At 35.0% G+C, this 18,692-nt stretch overlaps 3 protein-coding genes across 4 annotated transcripts; 1 reads left to right on the top strand and 2 right to left on the bottom strand.

The window, feature by feature from the left end:
* Positions 1-1,307: 1,307 nt before the first annotated feature.
* On the top strand, positions 1,308-5,665 carry LOC129302070 (mitochondrial fission 1 protein A-like). Its single transcript, XM_054940744.1, has 5 exons — positions 1,308-1,488; positions 3,637-3,766; positions 3,998-4,119; positions 4,905-4,968; positions 5,391-5,665. The coding sequence occupies exons 1-5, from the start codon at positions 1,387-1,389 to the stop codon at positions 5,474-5,476; spliced, it is 504 nt and encodes a 167-aa protein (XP_054796719.1). The 5' UTR covers positions 1,308-1,386; the 3' UTR covers positions 5,477-5,665.
* Positions 5,666-8,378: 2,713 nt separating this feature from the next.
* LOC129303992 (subtilisin-like protease SBT4.3) lies at positions 8,379-11,872 on the bottom strand. Its single transcript, XM_054943604.1, has 2 exons — positions 11,170-11,872; positions 8,379-10,167 (listed from the first exon to the last, which is right to left on the bottom strand). Exons 1-2 carry the CDS (start codon positions 11,870-11,872, stop codon positions 8,609-8,611), a joined length of 2,262 nt encoding a protein of 753 aa, XP_054799579.1. The 3' UTR covers positions 8,379-8,608.
* Positions 11,873-12,510: 638 nt separating this feature from the next.
* Positions 12,511-17,011, bottom strand: LOC129300246 (uncharacterized). Of its 2 annotated transcripts, none has more exons than XM_054938803.1 (3): positions 16,645-17,011; positions 15,167-15,370; positions 12,511-13,230 (listed from the first exon to the last, which is right to left on the bottom strand). In XM_054938803.1, the coding sequence occupies exons 2-3, from the start codon at positions 15,184-15,186 to the stop codon at positions 12,894-12,896; spliced, it is 357 nt and encodes a 118-aa protein (XP_054794778.1). In that variant the 5' UTR covers positions 15,187-15,370; positions 16,645-17,011; the 3' UTR covers positions 12,511-12,893. The 2 variants fall into 2 exon arrangements, with proteins under 2 accessions (XP_054794778.1, XP_054794770.1); XM_054938795.1 differs by having other exon boundaries at positions 16,650-17,011.
* Positions 17,012-18,692: the final 1,681 nt, after the last annotated feature.

Here is an 18,692-nt window from a genome sequence, read left to right as displayed (position 1 = left end):
TTTTAATTAATAGATAGTCACTTATAAAATTTTTAATTGTCAATTGTGATTTCATTGTAGGTAATCACTTGTCAATCTGTGTATAATCACTTGTGAATCTTTGAAAAGTTAGTAGCACATCAATCTTATTATGCAAAAGTCGTAAAAAGCAATTGAATGGTGTCATCTTTCTTATTGGTCAGATTGCTTTACCCTAATATAAATTCTGTTTTTTCATTGGTTAGTTTATTTTAATATAAGATCATCTTTAAATAATGTTTCTGTTTTGTTGAACCAGCTTCAGAGCTCATCATACAGAAAGCTCATCATCTCTATACCTTTTAGATTAAATTTAGATGATTTAGATTTATAGTTTTTTATTTTTATTTTTTTAAAATATTTTAATAGATATAAAATCTAAAATAAGACAATTTTTTAACTACTCTCTTGGTTTAAAAATATAAAATATTTTTTTATCAAATCTTACTTTTAATAAAGTAGTTATTTACTTTTAAATTAACCATATCTTTTTATATTTACCTTTATTAAACACCCTATAATAAAAATAAAGTTAACATCAATAGATAAATTTTTTTAAAAAAGATAATAATTACACCTCAAAAGACTAAAAATGCCATACATTTTTAAATATACAACTCCTCAAAAAATATCTTATATTTTTAAATGGAAGGAGTATTAATTTTTCAAAAAAATAATTTTTATTTAAAAAAATACCTATTAAAAATTATAAATTTAAATCATAAAAAATTAAATTTGAATGATATAAGTTCTTACTCATCATTTATATGATAGGCACTTAAATTCATTCCGCTCTCATTGTAGAAGCATTACCATTGGTTAGTTTTTCATTTTTATTTTGAAAGTTTTTCTTCCCATCCTCGTGTAGATTTTCCTTGTGTTGTGGCACGCATAATTTATTCTTTCTCATAGAAGCTTCCCCGTTTAGACAACTTCTCATTGGCCACTATTTAATTCCATTTATTTTATTAAAAATGTTGATTTTTCAATTTCTCTGCCGGTCAAACCAAGTGTTCGTTGGTACAGGATGTCGTGATATTTTGTTGGTACAGGATGTCGTGAAATTTGATTGTGCCGTTTCTTGTTAGGCACTTAGGCGTAATTTTCTCTTATTTTTAATTGAAACAGAAGATCTGGGTCTTTTTATGAGATTTTAAAAATTAGTAGCTTGTGATTATCAATAATCCTCTGATAGGTCTGCAGCTGTCATGTTCCCTATTTCTTAAATTTAATATTAAAAATTTAAGGACTTGAGGACGAAGAAATTTTAAACTTAGCTTGGATATTTAACTTGGATACCAAGTCTCGTCTCTTCTCGGCTGTCAGTTTCATCCTTCTTCTTCGCGAGTTCAGCTCCTTCTTGATTTTATGGCTAAGCTGGAAGCCAAGCTAGGGATGATGATCGACTCCATCGGTAACTTCTTTTCCGGTAGAGATCAGCTGCCTTGGTGTGATCCTGACATAGTCGCTGTAAGCTCATGCTTCTCTTCAATGCCTCCATCCACCAATTGATTGAATTAGTTTTTGTTTAATTTGAATGGGAATTCGAACATGCGTTAGGTTTCCTATGGTATTTCGTCTTTGTTAGTATCTAGATTCTCTGTTTCTGCTTTGCTTGTTCTGATTTTGAAGCCTTGTTATTGAACTTCTCAAGCTATCGATCGTTCCCTGGAGCTGCAGGGTTGGGTATTTTCTTAATTTCTTTTTCTTTCTTATAATTTTTCTTTTAAACCTGATGTAATTTGTAATTTTCTTTCTTTCTTTTTCTTTTTGTGGGTGCTGGTGTTAAATTCAAAAAGAGTTGTCCTTGTTATATTGAAATGTGTTGGTTTGACGAATGAAGAATTGATTAATTTTTGGCTATTTTTAACTCAAAATATAATTTGAATGTGAAGCTGAGTCTTTACGAGGATCAAGTAATATGGGAAATTTTTGTTTTGCATATACCACCTAATAAGGTGAGATAAATCGTAGATGTGATCCTTTATTCTTATGACGTAACCTAGAATGAATAACGAACTTCAAATATGGTGCTCAAAATAATTTCATCTTAAGATAACGTTCTCTGTTGCTAATTCCTAATTTATCAAACTCGCATCTTTGGATGTTTTTATTTTCTAGCCCGTCTTTGTGGTTGAATTTTCATATTTGCAGAGGATACATTTTGTTTCTTTCTACTTTCTGCTGTATCTTGCTGTGGTAAAACTGCAGCTAGCTGCTTGTCCAAAAAAAAAAAAAAAATCCTGTAGCTAGCTGATGTTGCCACGTCAACCAAAAATATCATTGTGGGAGTATGCAGGAGAATTATGTTTGTTTTTGCTACTTCAATTAACTAATTGGTTGTTTCTATCTGCCTGACTTTGTTGAACGCTATTATAATTGAGTGCATAAATTTAGCTTAAACTTACATAGGTTAGATATCTAGCATTTCAAGAAGAGTATCAACAGTTGCAGTCATGGGTGCATCTTAGCATGTGTGCGTAGGCACGTGTGTGCCCATTTTTTAATGGCAGATTTTAAAATTATAAATGCCTCTTTTATGTCTTCCGCAAAAGAGTGAATTATGCTTTATATGAACATGATTGCCATTCTCAGCCGAGTAAGCTAGGTCCTTTTTGTGGGGAGAGAATAAAAAATTGAGGACTTGATATTTTTCTTAAGGAAAGGCAGGAGACCAAGTAAATTATTTTCTCATCATTAGGACGACATATTCTGAACATAAGCCATATTTGTGGGTGCGATGCCAAATTGGTCCTTTCCCTCTTGCTTAATGTGAGAAATCTGGTTTGAGTCTTTACTGCCCCTTTATACATCATATTTTTATTCTTTCTCGTAGTGCTTATTGCTATTTGTGTTGGCCATATCTACATCTAGTACAATTCTCTTGATTTCAAGATCATAATAAAGAAAGCACAATACTAGATGAGTTACTTGTGACAGTCAAATTTAGTTGAATATGCTGTGTCAGCATGTGAATAGTAGTGAATGCTGGGCTCTAACGGGACAGCAAGAGCATAAAGTTGGAGTACCAGAGATGAGAATGTTACGATGGATGTGCGGACATACACGTAAAGATAAAATTCGAAATGAGCACATACGCGAAAAAGTGAGGGTGGCACCTATTGAGAAAAAAATGGTAGAAAATCGGTTGAGATGGTTTGGGCATGTACAAAGAAGACCAAGGGAGGCACCAGTGAGAAGAGTGGAACATATAACTTTGAATCCGATTAAGAGAGGTAGAGGAAGGCCTAAGAGAACACTCTTGGAAGTTGTTGAACGTGATCTCTTAATTAATAATATTTCTAAAAGCTTAATAAATGATAGAGCACAATGGCGTCTTGCAATCCATGTAGCCGACCCCACCTAGTGGGATAAAGGCTTGTTGTTGTTGTTGTTGTTGTATGCTGTGTCAGCGTGTGTGCCTGCTGGATTTATCATTTAATGTTATCATCATACTTTTCTTTTCTTACATTGAATTTCATCTCAAGCATGTTTTTCTCAAATTTCCTTTTTGACAACACTTTTTACAGCATGTCTTTGTTGATAGGCACAGCATATTTTTCTGCTGGATTTTTTTTCTTATCGGTTACCTCATCTGCTTTCTAAATGCACCTGCAGGCGTGTGAAAGAGAGGTTGCTGAGGCTGGCTCAGATGACTCTATGAAGGAATGTCTCTTGCGTTTATCATGGGCCCTTGTTCACTCAAGACGACCAGAAGATGCACAACGTGGGATAGCAATGCTTGAAGGTAGCCGTATATGTATGCTGGGCATTCACCCAGAGAATTGATTCACTTGCTGACATGCATGCACATACATTCACTCACAGTCTTTATCCTTTAGGTTTTTAACAAGGAGGTCTGTATCATTTCGTTTCAAATGGATGAATATTCAAATTGAGCTACTCTGCTGTCATAGATGTATATCTTGTTTTTATTCTTGCAACTTTTGTTAACCATATGATAACATGTATGTGACAGCATCTTTACCTGGTACAACTGACCCACTGCTACAGAGGGAGAGGCTATATCTTCTGGCTGTTGGGTATTACAGAAGTGGTGATTATTCAAGGAGTAGGGATCTTGTGGATAGATGTCTATTGGTATGGCGTTCTGTCTCCAGAGTTGTTGGTTAATCTAGGAAATTGAAGTTCTTTCAGCCCCTCTAATATTTTTGTCTTATTGGTCAACGTGAACTCCTTTATCTAATTTTGTTAATCCTTTAGAGATTGTTTATGCATAAATGTATGACCAGTGACGAATCTGGGCCCCCCCAGGGCTTTTTACTTGTTAAAAAAATATTCAAAATTTTTTAGCCCTCCCAACCCCTCTCTTATTTTCCAATTCTTGCCCCGACGTATCTAATTCTAGATTCATCCTTGTATGATTGCCATCTCTATCTTGAATTATCTTGTTTAAGATACAGAACTTCATTGATTGCGAGAGAATCTGAATTCTATTAATGCAAAATGTTCATTTACCTAGGAATTCTTGAGCAACTGTTTCTGTAATTGGTGCTTTCCTTGTTTGATATGTCTGCTGAATTTGAAGTTAAATTATCCACCTAAGAAGATTTGTTTTGAACACTTGTTTGGTTGATACTAGTTCGTTACTTTTATATGGCATCCATGACCAGAAGAAATATATGGATTTATGAATTTGTTCTCTTCTCAAATACTGAAGTCTGATATATTAATCTTGATAGTTATGAAGGAAAATCTGGCAGAATTTATGTGTAATTTTGAGTGGTTTTGAGGTATTATGTTACAAACTTGGCAGCAAACTCTAGTAAATATCTCCTTCAACTTGAAGATTTTGTCTAGTGCTTTTCACCATTCCTTTTACTGAATTTTAACCGTTGCATCAACAACATATTTTTGTTTTGTAGATTGCTCCTGACTGGAGGCAGGCAGTGACGCTTAAGAAGATAATTGAAGACAAGATCACAAAAGGTTTCCCCACAACTCCAGATTTCCTTAGATATTTCCTGCGTTTCTTATTATTTTGGTGATGGTATCATGATATAGGGTGTCCTTGAGTTTTGTGGGAGGCAATCTCCTTCCTTGGCAATATTAGTTGCACACTACCTCATTCTCTTACTCTTATGGTTTAGTGGTTCTAGATCCATAAGGAGAAATTCTTGCGTAGATATATTGCACAACCCTGGCTGTGCAAGGAGCCAATGAGAATTCACCAATTTTCCACATGCAGGGATTTGGTTACAAACTTATTATTCTGATATTCTTTTAGCTCCTTGCATCAACTTTTGCCATGCAAGAAGTACATAAAAATTTCTGGGTTAGAAGTGAGGGGTTATTGTTATTGATTTGATTTCCGCGCTGATTTTGTCTGTTATTTCCCTCATCCCTTGTAGATGGTGTCATTGGCCTTGGCATTGCTGCAACTGCTGTAGGACTGGTAGCAGGTGGGATAGCAGCAGCAGTATCAAGAAAGAAGTGACAGAGTCCTTTTCAGTCAATCAATGTTCAAGAAATGTAATATCTGCCGCCTCTTTTTGCTTAATAATCAATAAGAAGTGGAAGAAATGATATGTATGATCTCACTGTTAGACTGATCCTGCTGCTGAGATATGTGTTGTGCGTGTATGTGTATAGATGTTTCTTTTATATTTGACGAAGTTTACTTTTAGCCCCTTTCGTTTGCTCTCAGTTGTCATTTTAGCCCCTTTTCTTTCAATTCTGTCAATCTGGTAGGTAGTATTTGTAAAATTCATTCATCATGCTTTCTTGCTTTTTTTTTTTTGGGCGGGGGTGACACTCAAGCAGGTTTTGGTGGGTGTTATAACGAGAGAATTTCTTCCTTTCGTGTCACAGCCGTATTCGATGAAATACTTTTGAAGGCAATGAACTAGAAGATTTTTTGTTAATAGATTTATTTTTCTGGTCCAGATAGGGGGGGCCTACATTTATAGATGGTGGGGTTCAATACACCTAGAATTTAGGATGTTAATATTTTTGGCAATAACAAATACTATAACAATAGCAATAAGCCTCAGAGGCTTATTATATGGATTATATTATGTCATTGTACTATATCATTTATTACACTTTTAAGAATGTTGTTAATTAGGAGCTCTCGATCAATAACTTTTTTAAGTATTTTCTTTGGTTTTTTTCTATCATTTTTTTAATATGGTTCAAAATTATTCCTTTCACTTTTTTATTGGTGTTTCCTACAATCTTCTTTATATATATTCGAGTAAAGTAGCAAATTTGGTCACAAATTATTTTTCAAGGGATATCTGGTAGCCTAAACTATTAGATAGTGCAAAATAAATTACAAATTTTTAAAAATAGAGCATCCAGTAGTTTACCGTTAACTTAAGCTAATGAACGTTATGTGGGGCTCATAATGACATATTGCATAACACAAGCGTGACATGTCAGCATGGTAAAGGTGTTAATTTAGACACAAATTATTTTTTGAGGAGTACTTGGTGGCCTATATTATAAAAAAACAGATCACCCAATACCTTTCCTTCAATTTTGATCAAACATTATTTATTTTTATACTTATGAGGTTCAGAAAGCATTAATCTCTACATCTTTTTGTCTTTGTTCTCAATCTCAACTTGAGAAGAAAAGGTTTAAAGAGTTTTTATTTAAAGATATTCATGAAAACGATCTAACAGATTAGAAAAAATAGTTCATGACTAAATTAAGTTAGAATCAAGCTTTTTTCATGCGTAGTAAAATCAAGCTTCTACTTCATTAGCATCATCCTTGCGAATGTCTTCAGATAAAAACTTATTGAACCTCTTCTTCTGGAGCTTATGTTGAGAACGAAGGCAAAAAGATTGGAGAGATTAATGCTTTCTGGGTCTTATAAGTATGAAAATAAATGATGTTTAGTCAAAATTGAGGAGAAGGTGTTGGATGATCCATTTTTTTTATAATAGAGGTTGCCCAATGCTCCTCGAAAAATAATTCGTAGCTAAATTTATACCTTTATTATGTTGACATGTTACGCCTGTGTCATGCTACATATCATTGTGGGCCCCACATAACGTCCGTTAGTTTAAATTAATGGCGGGCTATTGGATGCTCTGTTTTTAAAAGTTCGTGATTTATTTTGCATCATCTGATAGTTTAAGCTATCAGATGTTCCTTAAAAAATAGTTTGTGACTAAATCTGTACCTTTAACCTATATATTCAAATCATTTCAAATGATTTTCTATCATTTTTCTCTTAATAAGAGATATGTTCATTTTTTTTTATACATGTTCATTTCAGATTTTATTTTTATGTGTATGCCTTCACATTCATATCAACTTTCTCATATGTTACTCCAACTTTATGTTCTTGTTACCCTTCAAAGCTCAAATTTTACTATCAATTTGTTAGGTACTATTTGGTTATAAATAACACCTTTAGCCTTTTTTCAATTAAATCATCGAACTTGTATCTTATATATAATATTTTCATCAATTTTCTCATCATGTTAAATAATAGTTTTTAAATATTTAAACTTAGTCACTTGAAATATAATCTAATCTTTTAATTTTACTTTTAAATTACTACTAACTTATTTCTTATTAAAATTATAATGTAAATATTTTGTTTTACTTTCATTTAGACAGAAACCTTTCAACTTTATAAATTAAGTTTATAGTTAATTTCTTCTTTTATCTTTGTAATAAAAATTATATCATCTATAAAAAGTATGCATTTGGCAATGACATCAAAGCATGCATATGTTGTTCTGTGTGCTTTGATGGAAACAACAACTTGAATAGTTAAACTAGATAAGGTTATGTAAACCCTTGACGAGAATTGGACTTCTACATTGTGGGTGCCATCTGGCCATATCAATGAGACAATAATGGTGAGGCAAATTCACTAGTGATGCCCCCTCCAATTTGATTAATGACAAAAGATTTATTCTCATTAAATAAGTGGAATGTTACTTAGAACTTGAGGCTCTACAGTGATATTTATTTCAGAATTTGTCACTGCCCCATTAAGCTGAACTTTAAATGGCATAGAAGGCTTAACTTGAACTCTAGTAAAGGATAATTCAGATTTTCACCGAGTTCCCTTTTCTTTTTTTTCTCCTTAAAAAAAAAAAAAAACACAGGACAACTAGTATTTTTTGTGTCGTAATACTCAAATAACTTATCTTCCTTCGTTCTTGAATGAGGTACTTGGAGATGATGAAACCAAACAGCATTAAAAACTCAAAATAGAGCCTATTAGATCATTGCAAAAATAGTGTATGATCTGCATGCGTTCATCAATTTGCTAGACTACACTAACTAATTTGTCAGACCTCTTTAATGTTACAAAGAGAGAAATTTCTTGTTTGTTCCATCTCTATATCCATTTGACTATGCGTAAGACAATTGGAAAAGTTCCCCAAGGGAGGAGACCTTACATTTATTTGATAATCATATTCAAGTTCAGTACATATGATGGATGTTAGGAAGCTAAAACTTCTTGTAATATTAGACAGACAGACAGACAGACAGACAGACACACACACACACACACGCAAACAGGACGTCTAACAGGTTTGCATCTTTGCTAGCTTTTTATTGAAACAAAGATTCAAGTCCTACAGACTTGAACAGTTCAAAGTGAAGAAAGCTCTTCGTAGGCCATCACAACAATTGGACTTCTCACCTTGTGGGTGCCGTCTGACCATGTCAATGAGAAGGAGCGTGCGGTTTCATTTATGAAGCCTTTCCCAGTGATACTAACAACAAAAGACTTCTTCTCATTCAATGATTTGAAGGAAAGAACTTTAGGGTTTACTGTAATATTTAACCTGTAACTTGCTGGTGAAATACTTGCTTTGTAGGTTGAATTGGCAAATCCAACATTTGTCACTATCCTCATGAATTCAACCTTGAATGGTGTGAAAGGCTTAAGATTAACTCCAAGTAGAGGATAATTCATATTTTTGACCAAGTCTCTATGAGAAGATCTGGGACAAGTGCTGCTATTATCTCCAGAAATCTGCCCAATCATAGAGGTGTTATAGCCAAAATTGCACAACATTTCCACGTAGTTTTCCTTGGATATGTCATAAACCAACCCAGGATCACAAGCTCGTACTGGATCCACATGCCCGGATCCATATTCAAACTCACCAACAGCATCTTTAGAATAAGCTTTCTTCATAGGTTTTGCTGTGGTTAAAATGGCAGATTTGATAGCTGCAGGCGACCAATCTGGATGAAGGCTCTTCAAATATGCAGATATTCCAGAAACATGAGGGCAAGCCATGGAGGTTCCCGATAAAATGTTGTATTTCACAGATCTCTTGTCATCTGAAAATTCTGAAACAGATGCAACAGGTGAATATGCAGCCAAAATATCAACTCCAGGAGCACTTATATCTGGCTTTAAGATCTCTGCTATGAAGGAATTTGGCCCACGTGAAGAGAAATCAATTGTTCTTGGAGCCTCTTTATCAACACAAATCTCACTCTTCTTTATCTCGGCTTTTGGATCTCGGGTTGAATTTATGTAGGACTCAACCATGCTGAAAGAATCGTTGGAAATGTCCAATGAAGGTATTGACACTATTTCTGACAAATCTTCAATCCAAGAATATGAAGATGTGATGACACCAACTATGCCTTGAGACTTGGCAGAGTTGAGTGCAGACAGTTCACGACACAGCACAATCTTCCCTTTCACCAGGTTTGTGTCAAAACAAGGACAAAATCTTTCAAAGATCTTTGGACAATCTTTTGAATCTCCATTAACCTTGGCTATAGGAAACTTGGACCCATTCGAGTCAAAAGCATTTACAGAATTCCCAACCAGTGTGTGGCCATTCCCAAGAACAAGTTTGTCGATGATTTTACGATCTGTACTACTTGCTGCTACAGTTAGGATCCATGGCGCTACACTTGAAACGGTGGCAATGAAAGGACCGTAGTTTCCGGCAGCTTGGACGGTGAGGATCCCTTTCTCCATAGCGTGAAAAGATCCGATGGCTACCGAATCATGGAGGAAGTCCGCCGGAGCTCCATTTCCCAGTGACAGTGAAAGGATGTGAACACCATCGGAAATGGCGTCATCAAAAGCAGACAAGATATCTTCGTCACGGCAATATCCTCTGTTATTACAAGCTGCATATGTAGCAATTCTCGCACACGGAGCTCCTCCTCTTGCTGTACCTGTTGGAGTTTTACAAAATCATAAACACACACACACACACACACACACACAATATTACTGTGTGTGTAAGGTAGCATTAGCTTTTTTTTTTTTTTTTGGCCAAGCGGTAGCATTAGCTGAATCATCACTTTCTCAGAAATAATCATGCTCATATAGGTTAATTAACAGGGTCTCCTGAAGAAGATGGATCTACTAATTTATATGCATCTATGAATTGACAAGAAGCACCATGAGGTAAATATATTTGGAAAATAAAAAGGATCAAGATCCTTCAAATGAATTAAGTTTAGTTAAAGGACTTTGGTACTTCTTTAAAATAGTGGTTCTTCTCACCACCGATTTTCCCATAACACACACACACACACACACAAGACAGAGGCCGAGAATTAGTATGACTCAGTCTTTAAAGGGGTAACATCTTTAAAATGAAATATATTTATAAAATATTCGAACAATTTCCCTTAACTTATTTATACTCCCTCCAGTTCAAAGCATAGGACATATTCACAAAGTAGTTAAAAGTGATTTCACGGGTTTGCATTATTGAAAATGGAAAAAACATTATTGCATATTTTTTAAAATTACCCTCTAATTAAAAACAATATATCTTAATTATATTTTATCTCTTTTTTTTATATAATCTTTCTCTACAATACAATTAATATTCATAGAAAAGAATTTAATACTACTAATTTTTTACAAAGTGTCTTTTATTTTTATTATCACTAGTTAAAAAATGTCAGGTATTTTAGATAGGAGGGAATACTAATTAGCCTAATCCAATACGACGTGCATGGAGTATGCCTATGTAACTGTGTGTATATTTCAATACCCTCAACCCTCAAAGCAAGTTCAATGAGAAAGGGTAGAGGTATGTCCTTAAGGTTAAAAAATAAAGATTAATTATCCTGATTTCAGATAAAAGATAAATAAATATTATGATATGAAAATTTGAGACTAAAAAATCATGAATAATTATTTATAATATCCTATACACATACCATTTGCTATTCCATAAAAGCTGACACCATGAACTATGTTTCCAGCTGCTATAGACGCAGTGTGAGTTCCATGGCCTTCTTCGTCTCTCGCAGAATCACGATCTTCAGAATAGAACCGAGCTCCGATGATCTTCTTGTTGCAGGTGAAGTTCTTCCCACCAGCACATGTCCCTCTCCATTTCCCAGGAACATCACTAAGACCTTCGTCACTGAAACTCTCGGACTCCGGCCACACTCCGGTGTCAATAACTCCGACCACAACATCACTCTCAGATGATGAACAGTTTCGTTTTATCGTCGCTGTGTTAACGAATCCCATAAAGTCCCAGGATCTTGTCGTCTGAACTCGAAGTGTTTTGCTTTCAAACACAGAGACCACCTCGTCCATCTCAGCCATCTTGTCCCTCTGATCACCGGTGAGTTTTGCAGCAAACCCATTGAAGCTCTTGGTGTAGCTTCGAATCAAGGCACTTGGATTGACGATTCCATTAATAACTTGTTGAAGGATTGTGAGGTGGTGTGAGGTAAGAGAGTAAGAAGATGGTTCCTTAGGAAGCGATCCCAAGTAGATGATGTAAGTTTTCGTATCATCATCATCTTCATTAGCAGCGTCACATGAAAGTAAGGCAATGAGAGTGAATATTGCAAAGAGAGGAATTAAGGACACAGAAATAGAAGATTTGCACCTCATTTGCTTGGCCATGGTGAATGCGCATGTGTGCTTTGAGCAACAGCCACTGGTCCCATATATAGTGGGTGGGGGGGGGGGGGGTGGGGTTGTGTGTGTGTGTGTGTGTGTGTGTGTGTGTGTGTGTGTGTGTGTGTGGTTACACTGGTTCAGGTCTTTAGTGAAATTTTATTTCGTGCTTCGAAATAAAATAGAAATCTTAAATTTAAGTCAAGTCAAGAAACAGAGGTCGAACAGTTCTAGTTACGAACACTTAAATATGTCTCACAGTTCAATATATGTTAAACTTCGTAAATCTTTAAATTAAATGATGACTTTGTTCAAATACATACATACATATATATAAAGAAATCTTGAGCATGATTTGCTTGATTGTTGTCTGTATGCATGTATTAATGAAAGGCTCCTTTATTTTTTATTTTCTTTAATTTACCTTTAGCCTAGCTCTTCCCCATAAACATGTCAACACTCCTGTTTAAACCTAAGACCTCTTGCAAGTGAAGGAGTAGCACTGTCATTGGGACAATTTATCATTGACTTCTTTTATTTTTTGATATGACTATCTAATTTGATCAAATTTGAATATTGTAGATCCTATTAAAGATAGTTTTCTCAAAGATATTTTCTATATTCACGCATGTTAAAACAGAAACTAAACAACACTCTAAGCCCAATATTTATTGGGCTCACTCTAATATTAATAAGCCCAATACCGTGCTGCCCATTACAGCTGGTCCAGACTAATTGTATTTAGGTTACAGTGTGTAAATAGGTTTGAAACTTTTTTTGATCACTTTATTTCTAGGGTTCTGTACATACCCTATATATATATCAATAAAGTAATACAAAAGGGACTAAGCCACCATTACAAATACTCTACTTCTTGTCTTGGTATCAGAGCATGAAGGTTGACAACCATGGCTGAAGCTTCACCACACACTCCACACACCTCATCTGCATCTACAGGCACTGGGTCTCTGTCTCTTGCTTCAGCGAACAATTTACCCAAGGGATTAGGAGGTTCTAATGGCATGAATCAGCCTTGTGCTATCAAGCTGGATGGCACAAACTTCCTCACCTGGCAGATGCACGTGCTGCCCATTATCAAAGGGCATAAACTTGAAGGGTTCCTCAATGGAACAACCAAGTGTCCGCAGCAATTTATTATGGATAAAGATGCTGCAACAATCAACCCAGATTTTGAGGACTGGGTAGCTGCTGACCAACTTCTGTTTGGTTGGCTGTTAAATACCATGACCTTGGAGATTTCTTCACAAATGACCAGCGTATCAACCTCTGCTGGACTGTGGGAAGCTGCACGATAACAAGCTGGAGCACAAACCAAAGCCAGAGTGCTTATGTTGAAAGCTGAACTGCAATGCACAAGAAAAGGAACAATGAAGATGGCTAAATATTTAGCCAAAATGAAAAATCTATCTGAGCAATTGTCTATAGCTAGTACTCCTGTATCTCTTCCAGATCTCATTATTCAGATTTTAGCTGGTCTTGATGCTGATTATAACCCTATAGTGGTTCAATTAAGTCGTGAAGCTGAAGAAATTAACTGGATAGAGTTTCAAGCTGAATTACTTACTTATGAAAGTAGACAAGAATAGTTACAACAATTCTCTCAACTATCTGTTTCTACTAATCTGGTCAACTATGCTAGTTCAGAAGCCTTTCCTCCGCAAAATTGGTGAGGCGGGCGTGTCTCTCGTGGTTCTAGAGGCCGTGGCAGATATGGAAGAGGTTTCAACAACAGGAACTCTAAGAATACTGATCGACCACAGTGTCAGCTTTGTGAAAAATTTGGGCATCAAGTGGATACTTGTTTCTATCGTTATGATAGGACTTTTACTAAACCAAGTCAAAGGAAACAGCAAGGTTCAAATTCTTTAGGGTCAAAATCTAGGTCGAACAGTAACTTCAATTCAGCCTTTTGGGCCTCTCCTGAAACCGTAAATGATGATGCTTGGTATTTAGACAGTGGAGCAACCAGCCACGTCACCAATGACATCAACCATCTTGACAATCTTATAGACCCGAATGGTAAGATGAATATTATTGTGGGCAATGGTGAAAGGGTAGGTGTTGTAAAGATTGGTTCAGCTAGTATTCAATCAAAGTCTGAGACACCTATCAAACTGAGCAGTATTCTTTATTCACCAAAAATCAAAAAGAATTTATTGAGTGTCTATAAAATTGCTGATGATAATGATGCTGATGTTATATTTAATAAATATGGTGTTTCTGTGAAGGATCAGGAAACAGGAGTGACAATGTTACAAGGGAAACCTAGTGATGGTGGCATGTTTCAAATTTTGGAAGAAGGCAAGGGAAAGAATAATGCAGATGTGAAACTTGTATTTACTACGGTTGAAGAAGCTGATTATTCAGCACTCAATCATTTACTTTCTAGTAAAGTTTTATGGCATTGTAGGCTTGGACACCCTAATACTAGGGTTCTGAACAGAATCATCAGTGATTGTAATCTTAAAGTTTCAAACAATGAAGATATGTTTTGTGAATCATGCAAATATGGAAAATCTCATGCCTTACCTTTTAAAATCTCTGTTTCACATGCCACCAAACCACTAGAATTAATTCATATAGATCTATGGGGACCATCTCCTATTGTTTCTATGAATGGTTTTCACTTTTATATCCTGTTTGTTGATGACTACAGTCGCTACTCTTGGGTTTATCCCTTAAAATCAAAGGATGAGGCTTTGAGTACATTTATTCACTTTAAAAAATTGGTTGAAAACCAGTTTGACAGCAAAATCAAAATGATTCAAAGTGATTAGGGAGGAGAATACAGAAGTTTTACTAAGGAGTTGCAGGATTCAGGTATTCATTTTCGACACTCATGCCTACATACATCTTCCCAAAATGGACGAGCTGAAAGAAAACATAGACATGTTGTTGAAATGGGTTTAACACTACTTGCTCAAGCAAAAATGCCTCTGTTTTATTGGTGGGAAGCTTTCAGCACTTCCAAAGACCTAATCAATATTCTACCATCTACTGTCTTAGGGGGAATCTCTCCTCATTTTTGTCTTTTTGGCTCACACCCAGACTATGACAGACTCAAGGTGTTTGGTTCAGCTTGTTATCCCTATTTACGACCTTATAATCAACACAAGTTGCAGTTTCGATCCACCAAATGTGTGTTTATTGGGTATAACAATGCTCACAAAGGCTACAAGTGCCTTAGTCCTACTGGAAGAGTTTTTATTTCTAGAAATGTGGTGTTTAATGAAGCTGAATTCCCCTTTACAACAGGTTTTATTGATAAGAAGAACATACCTGAAGAGCAAATCGTTCATCCAAGAGCCTTTTTCAAACAAAGTCTAGCTTCTGTTCAAAGGAAGTGCGCCAATGACACTACTCCTTTGTCTTCTTCTAATGACATGGATGCAAGTTCAGCTACTGCTGCAACTCCTCTTGATTCACGACTATCCACTACATCCTCCTCCAAGTCAATACAAGGTGTTCTCACACCTGCTCCATCTGAAACAAGTCAAGATATCAGTCCTGAATAAAGATCAGCATTCTCAACTATCCTACCACAATCACAAATTGATCCAGACAATAATTCAACCAGCTCACAAGATCTGCAAATTACCCCAGTTAATAGACATTCTATGGTGACTCGTAGTAAAGCAGGCATTCATAAGCCTAAAGCACCCTATGTTGGTGCTATCACTACTGCTACTTATTCTGATCACTGTGAACCCAGATCAGTTACAGAGGCATTTCAGTTTGAAAGCTGGAGAAAAGCAATGCAAGATGAGTACAATGCTTTGCTTCTCAACAAGACATAGGAGTTGGTACCTTACACTAGTCAAGGGAATTTAGTGGACTGTAAATGGGTTTTTAAAACCAAGTTTAATGCAGATGGATCCTTTTAGAAGAACAAGGCTAGATTAGTGGCTAAAGGGTTTCAACAAAGTCCTGGCGTTGACTTTGATGAGACTTTCAGTCCAGTTCTAAAGGCCTCTACGCTTAGATTCATTCTTACTGTTGCAGTAACTTTCAACTGCCAGATCAAACAACTGGACATCAATAATGCCTTTTTGAATGGAGATTTGCAAGAACAAGTACTAATGAGACAACCTAAAGGTTTCATTAGTACTAAATTTCCACATCATGTATGTCTACTCAGAAAGGCACTTTATGGTTTAAAATAGGCACCAAGGGCCTGGTTTGATAAGCTTAAGAAGACTCTAATTAACTGGGGCTTCATTCACTCAAAAAGTGATTCATCTTTGTTCTTCCTGAGGTATGACAAAGTAATCATGTTTGTCTTAATTTATGTAGATGACATTATTGTTACTGGAAATGTCTCTACAATGCTAAATCTTTTCATAAAGCAATTGAATACTCAGTTTGCCTTAAAAGATCTGGGACAACTTCATCATTTTCTGGGCATCGAAGCTTACAGGGATGAAACAGGATTATATCTAAAACAAGAACAATATATCCTAAATATTTTAAAGAAGTGTGGAATGTTGAATGCTTCCTCTGTTCCAACCCTTATGGTCTTAAATCGGTATTTCTTCAAACAAGAGGGTACTTTGCTTAAAGATCCGACACTCTACAGACAGATTATTGGTTCTTTACAGTACTTGGTTCACACTCGGCCGGATATTATGTTTTCTGTGAACAAGCTGAGTCAGTTCCTAAGTGCACCGAGAGATACTCATTGGCAAGGCTTAAAACGGATCTTGAGATATCTTAAAGGAACTACAGATCTTAATTTACGCATCAAACCAAGTAATCACCTTACCTTGCAGGGCTTTTCCGATGCTGATTGGGTCGTATGCCCTGATGATCGTAGATCAGTAGGCGGATTCTGTGTCTTCTTCGGCGACACCCTTATTTCCTGGTCAGCAAAGAAACAGCGTGTAGTCTCTCGATCGAGCGCTGAGTTTGAGTACAAAGCACTGGTAGATCTAGCTTCTGAACTATCGTGGATTCAATCGTTCACTCAAGAACTCAGGCTTCACCTTCGAGAACCATCGATTGCGTGGTGTGATAACCTTAGCGCAGCAGCACTCGCCTCTAACCCAGTTTATCACGCTCGGTCAAAGCACATAGAACTGGATGTGCATTTTGTTCGAGAAAAAGTACTTGAAAGACAGCTTTCTGTGCGCTATGTACCCTCTTCTGAACAAATCGCAGACCTATTCACTAAAGCACTCTCTCATTCCAGACATTGGGCTTTTCTCTCCAAACTTGGGCTCCTGAAAACTCCGATTCCTCATTTGCGGGGGCATGTTAAAATAGAAACTAAACAACACTCTAAGCCTAATATTTATTGGGCTCACTCTAATATTAATAAGCCCAATACCGTGCTGCCCATTACAGCTGGTCCAGACTAATTGTATTTAGGTTACAGTGTGTAAATAGGTCTGAAACTTTTTTTGATCACTTTATTTCTAGGGTTCTGTACATACCCTATATATATATATCAATAAAGTAATACAAAAGGGACTAAGCCACCATTACAAATACTCTACTTCTTGTCTACGCATACTCAAATTTGAGATTTTATGATTAAGCAATCATAGCCCTTGTACGAAGACCATCACTTGTTGGTTCTTGGTCTTGGTATTGCTATATATGTTTGGTTTTCCTTTATGTATATATATAAAGGCATTTGTATAATTTTACACTAATTAGCCTTCTTGTAGCTAGGATTTCTGAATAATTAATTTTTCATTTGAGATTTATCCATAAGTTTCCCCTTTTTATGGGCCAATTTTTAATTAGGGAGAATTTTAATAAAGACCCATTGATCATATTTATTTAAATTAAAACTCTTAAATATTTAAAATTTTACTGCAATCTAAGGATACTGATTTGATATTAAATTTTTAAAGAAAATAAAAAAAATTTTCATTTAAATTAATATTAGAACCACCCTACTTTACTTATTAATTACCTTAGTTATTTTATTTGTTTATTTACTTATGAAATGTTGCTAACTGCCCTATTTAACTTGTTCATTTTCTTAAAATGAAATCAAGTGAAAATTTGGTAATGAGCAAGTGAAATAAGGTAATTAATAATAGTTTATAAATAAATGAAAAATATACATTATAGGAATTAACAAATTATTTTAAGATAATTTAAATATCTAAAATGAAAATAAATTAAGTGGGGCAATTAATAATATTCTATAAGTAAATTAACAAGTGAAGGTAGGCAATAAACAAGTGAAATAGAGAAGTTCTAATACTAATTTAAGTGAGGGATAATTTTGTTATTTCTCTTAAAAATTTAATATCAAATCATTCTCTTAAAAGGATATTTTAGTCCAATAAAATTAGATTTTGCCATGATTTAGTATTTTATAGTTTGCGTTGATAAACTTAAATGGCAATAATTATTTTATAATGGAGATTGTAAAACTAACTACCTCCATTTCTTTTTAACTATCGTTTGAAATCTCTTAACAATAAATTATGAAATAAAATTAATATACCAGAATCAATCAATTAGAGATTTAAAACCCATAACTCTATTTGAAAATTAATAAAGTTTCTAACTTTCTCTTATTAAAATCATTATTTGAGAAGCCAAAGAGTCAAGTCTAAAAAGCATAAACCACCATTAAATAAGGATAATATGAAAAAAAAAGTAATAAAATATATTGCATATGTGATGTGCAATATATTTCACATTTCTTTTTTGTGTTTGATTTCCAAGGAAATCCATTTTTCCTCCTCTATTTATAAGACGTAGAATTTTTTTTGTCTTTTATCCTAATTATAAGTGACAATGTTAAAGTTTTATCACAAATTTTCTTTTCTTACATAATATATTG

This window comes from Prosopis cineraria, unplaced genomic scaffold (genome assembly GCF_029017545.1).
Source record: "Prosopis cineraria cultivar Desert tree isolate PC_DT_omini unplaced genomic scaffold, ASM2901754v1 PC2, whole genome shotgun sequence".
Classification (NCBI taxonomy): Eukaryota; Viridiplantae; Streptophyta; class Magnoliopsida; order Fabales; family Fabaceae; genus Prosopis; species Prosopis cineraria.
The sequence above is the reverse complement of the archived record's forward strand: the minus strand, read 5'-3'. Positions and strand labels throughout refer to the sequence as shown.

Coding starts and splice junctions, on each gene's coding strand:
- LOC129302070 (XM_054940744.1), top strand. CDS start 1,387: ATGGCTAAGCTGGAAGCCAAGCTAGGGATGATGATCGACTCCATCGGT. Junction 1,489..3,636: donor GTGATCCTGACATAGTCGCT/GTAAGCTCATGC, acceptor ATGCACCTGCAG/GCGTGTGAAAGAGAGGTTGC. Junction 4,969..5,390: donor TGAAGACAAGATCACAAAAG/GTTTCCCCACAA, acceptor CATCCCTTGTAG/ATGGTGTCATTGGCCTTGGC.
- LOC129303992 (XM_054943604.1), bottom strand. CDS start 11,872: ATGGCCAAGCAAATGAGGTGCAAATCTTCTATTTCTGTGTCCTTAATT. Junction 10,168..11,169: donor CTTTTATGGAATAGCAAATG/GTATGTGTATAG, acceptor AAACTCCAACAG/GTACAGCAAGAGGAGGAGCT.
- LOC129300246 (XM_054938803.1), bottom strand. CDS start 15,186: ATGAACGATTTGCTCTTCAG. Junction 13,231..15,166: donor ATGAACGATTTGCTCTTCAG/GTATGTTCTTCT, acceptor TGTGCATTGCAG/TTCAGCTTTCAACATAAGCA.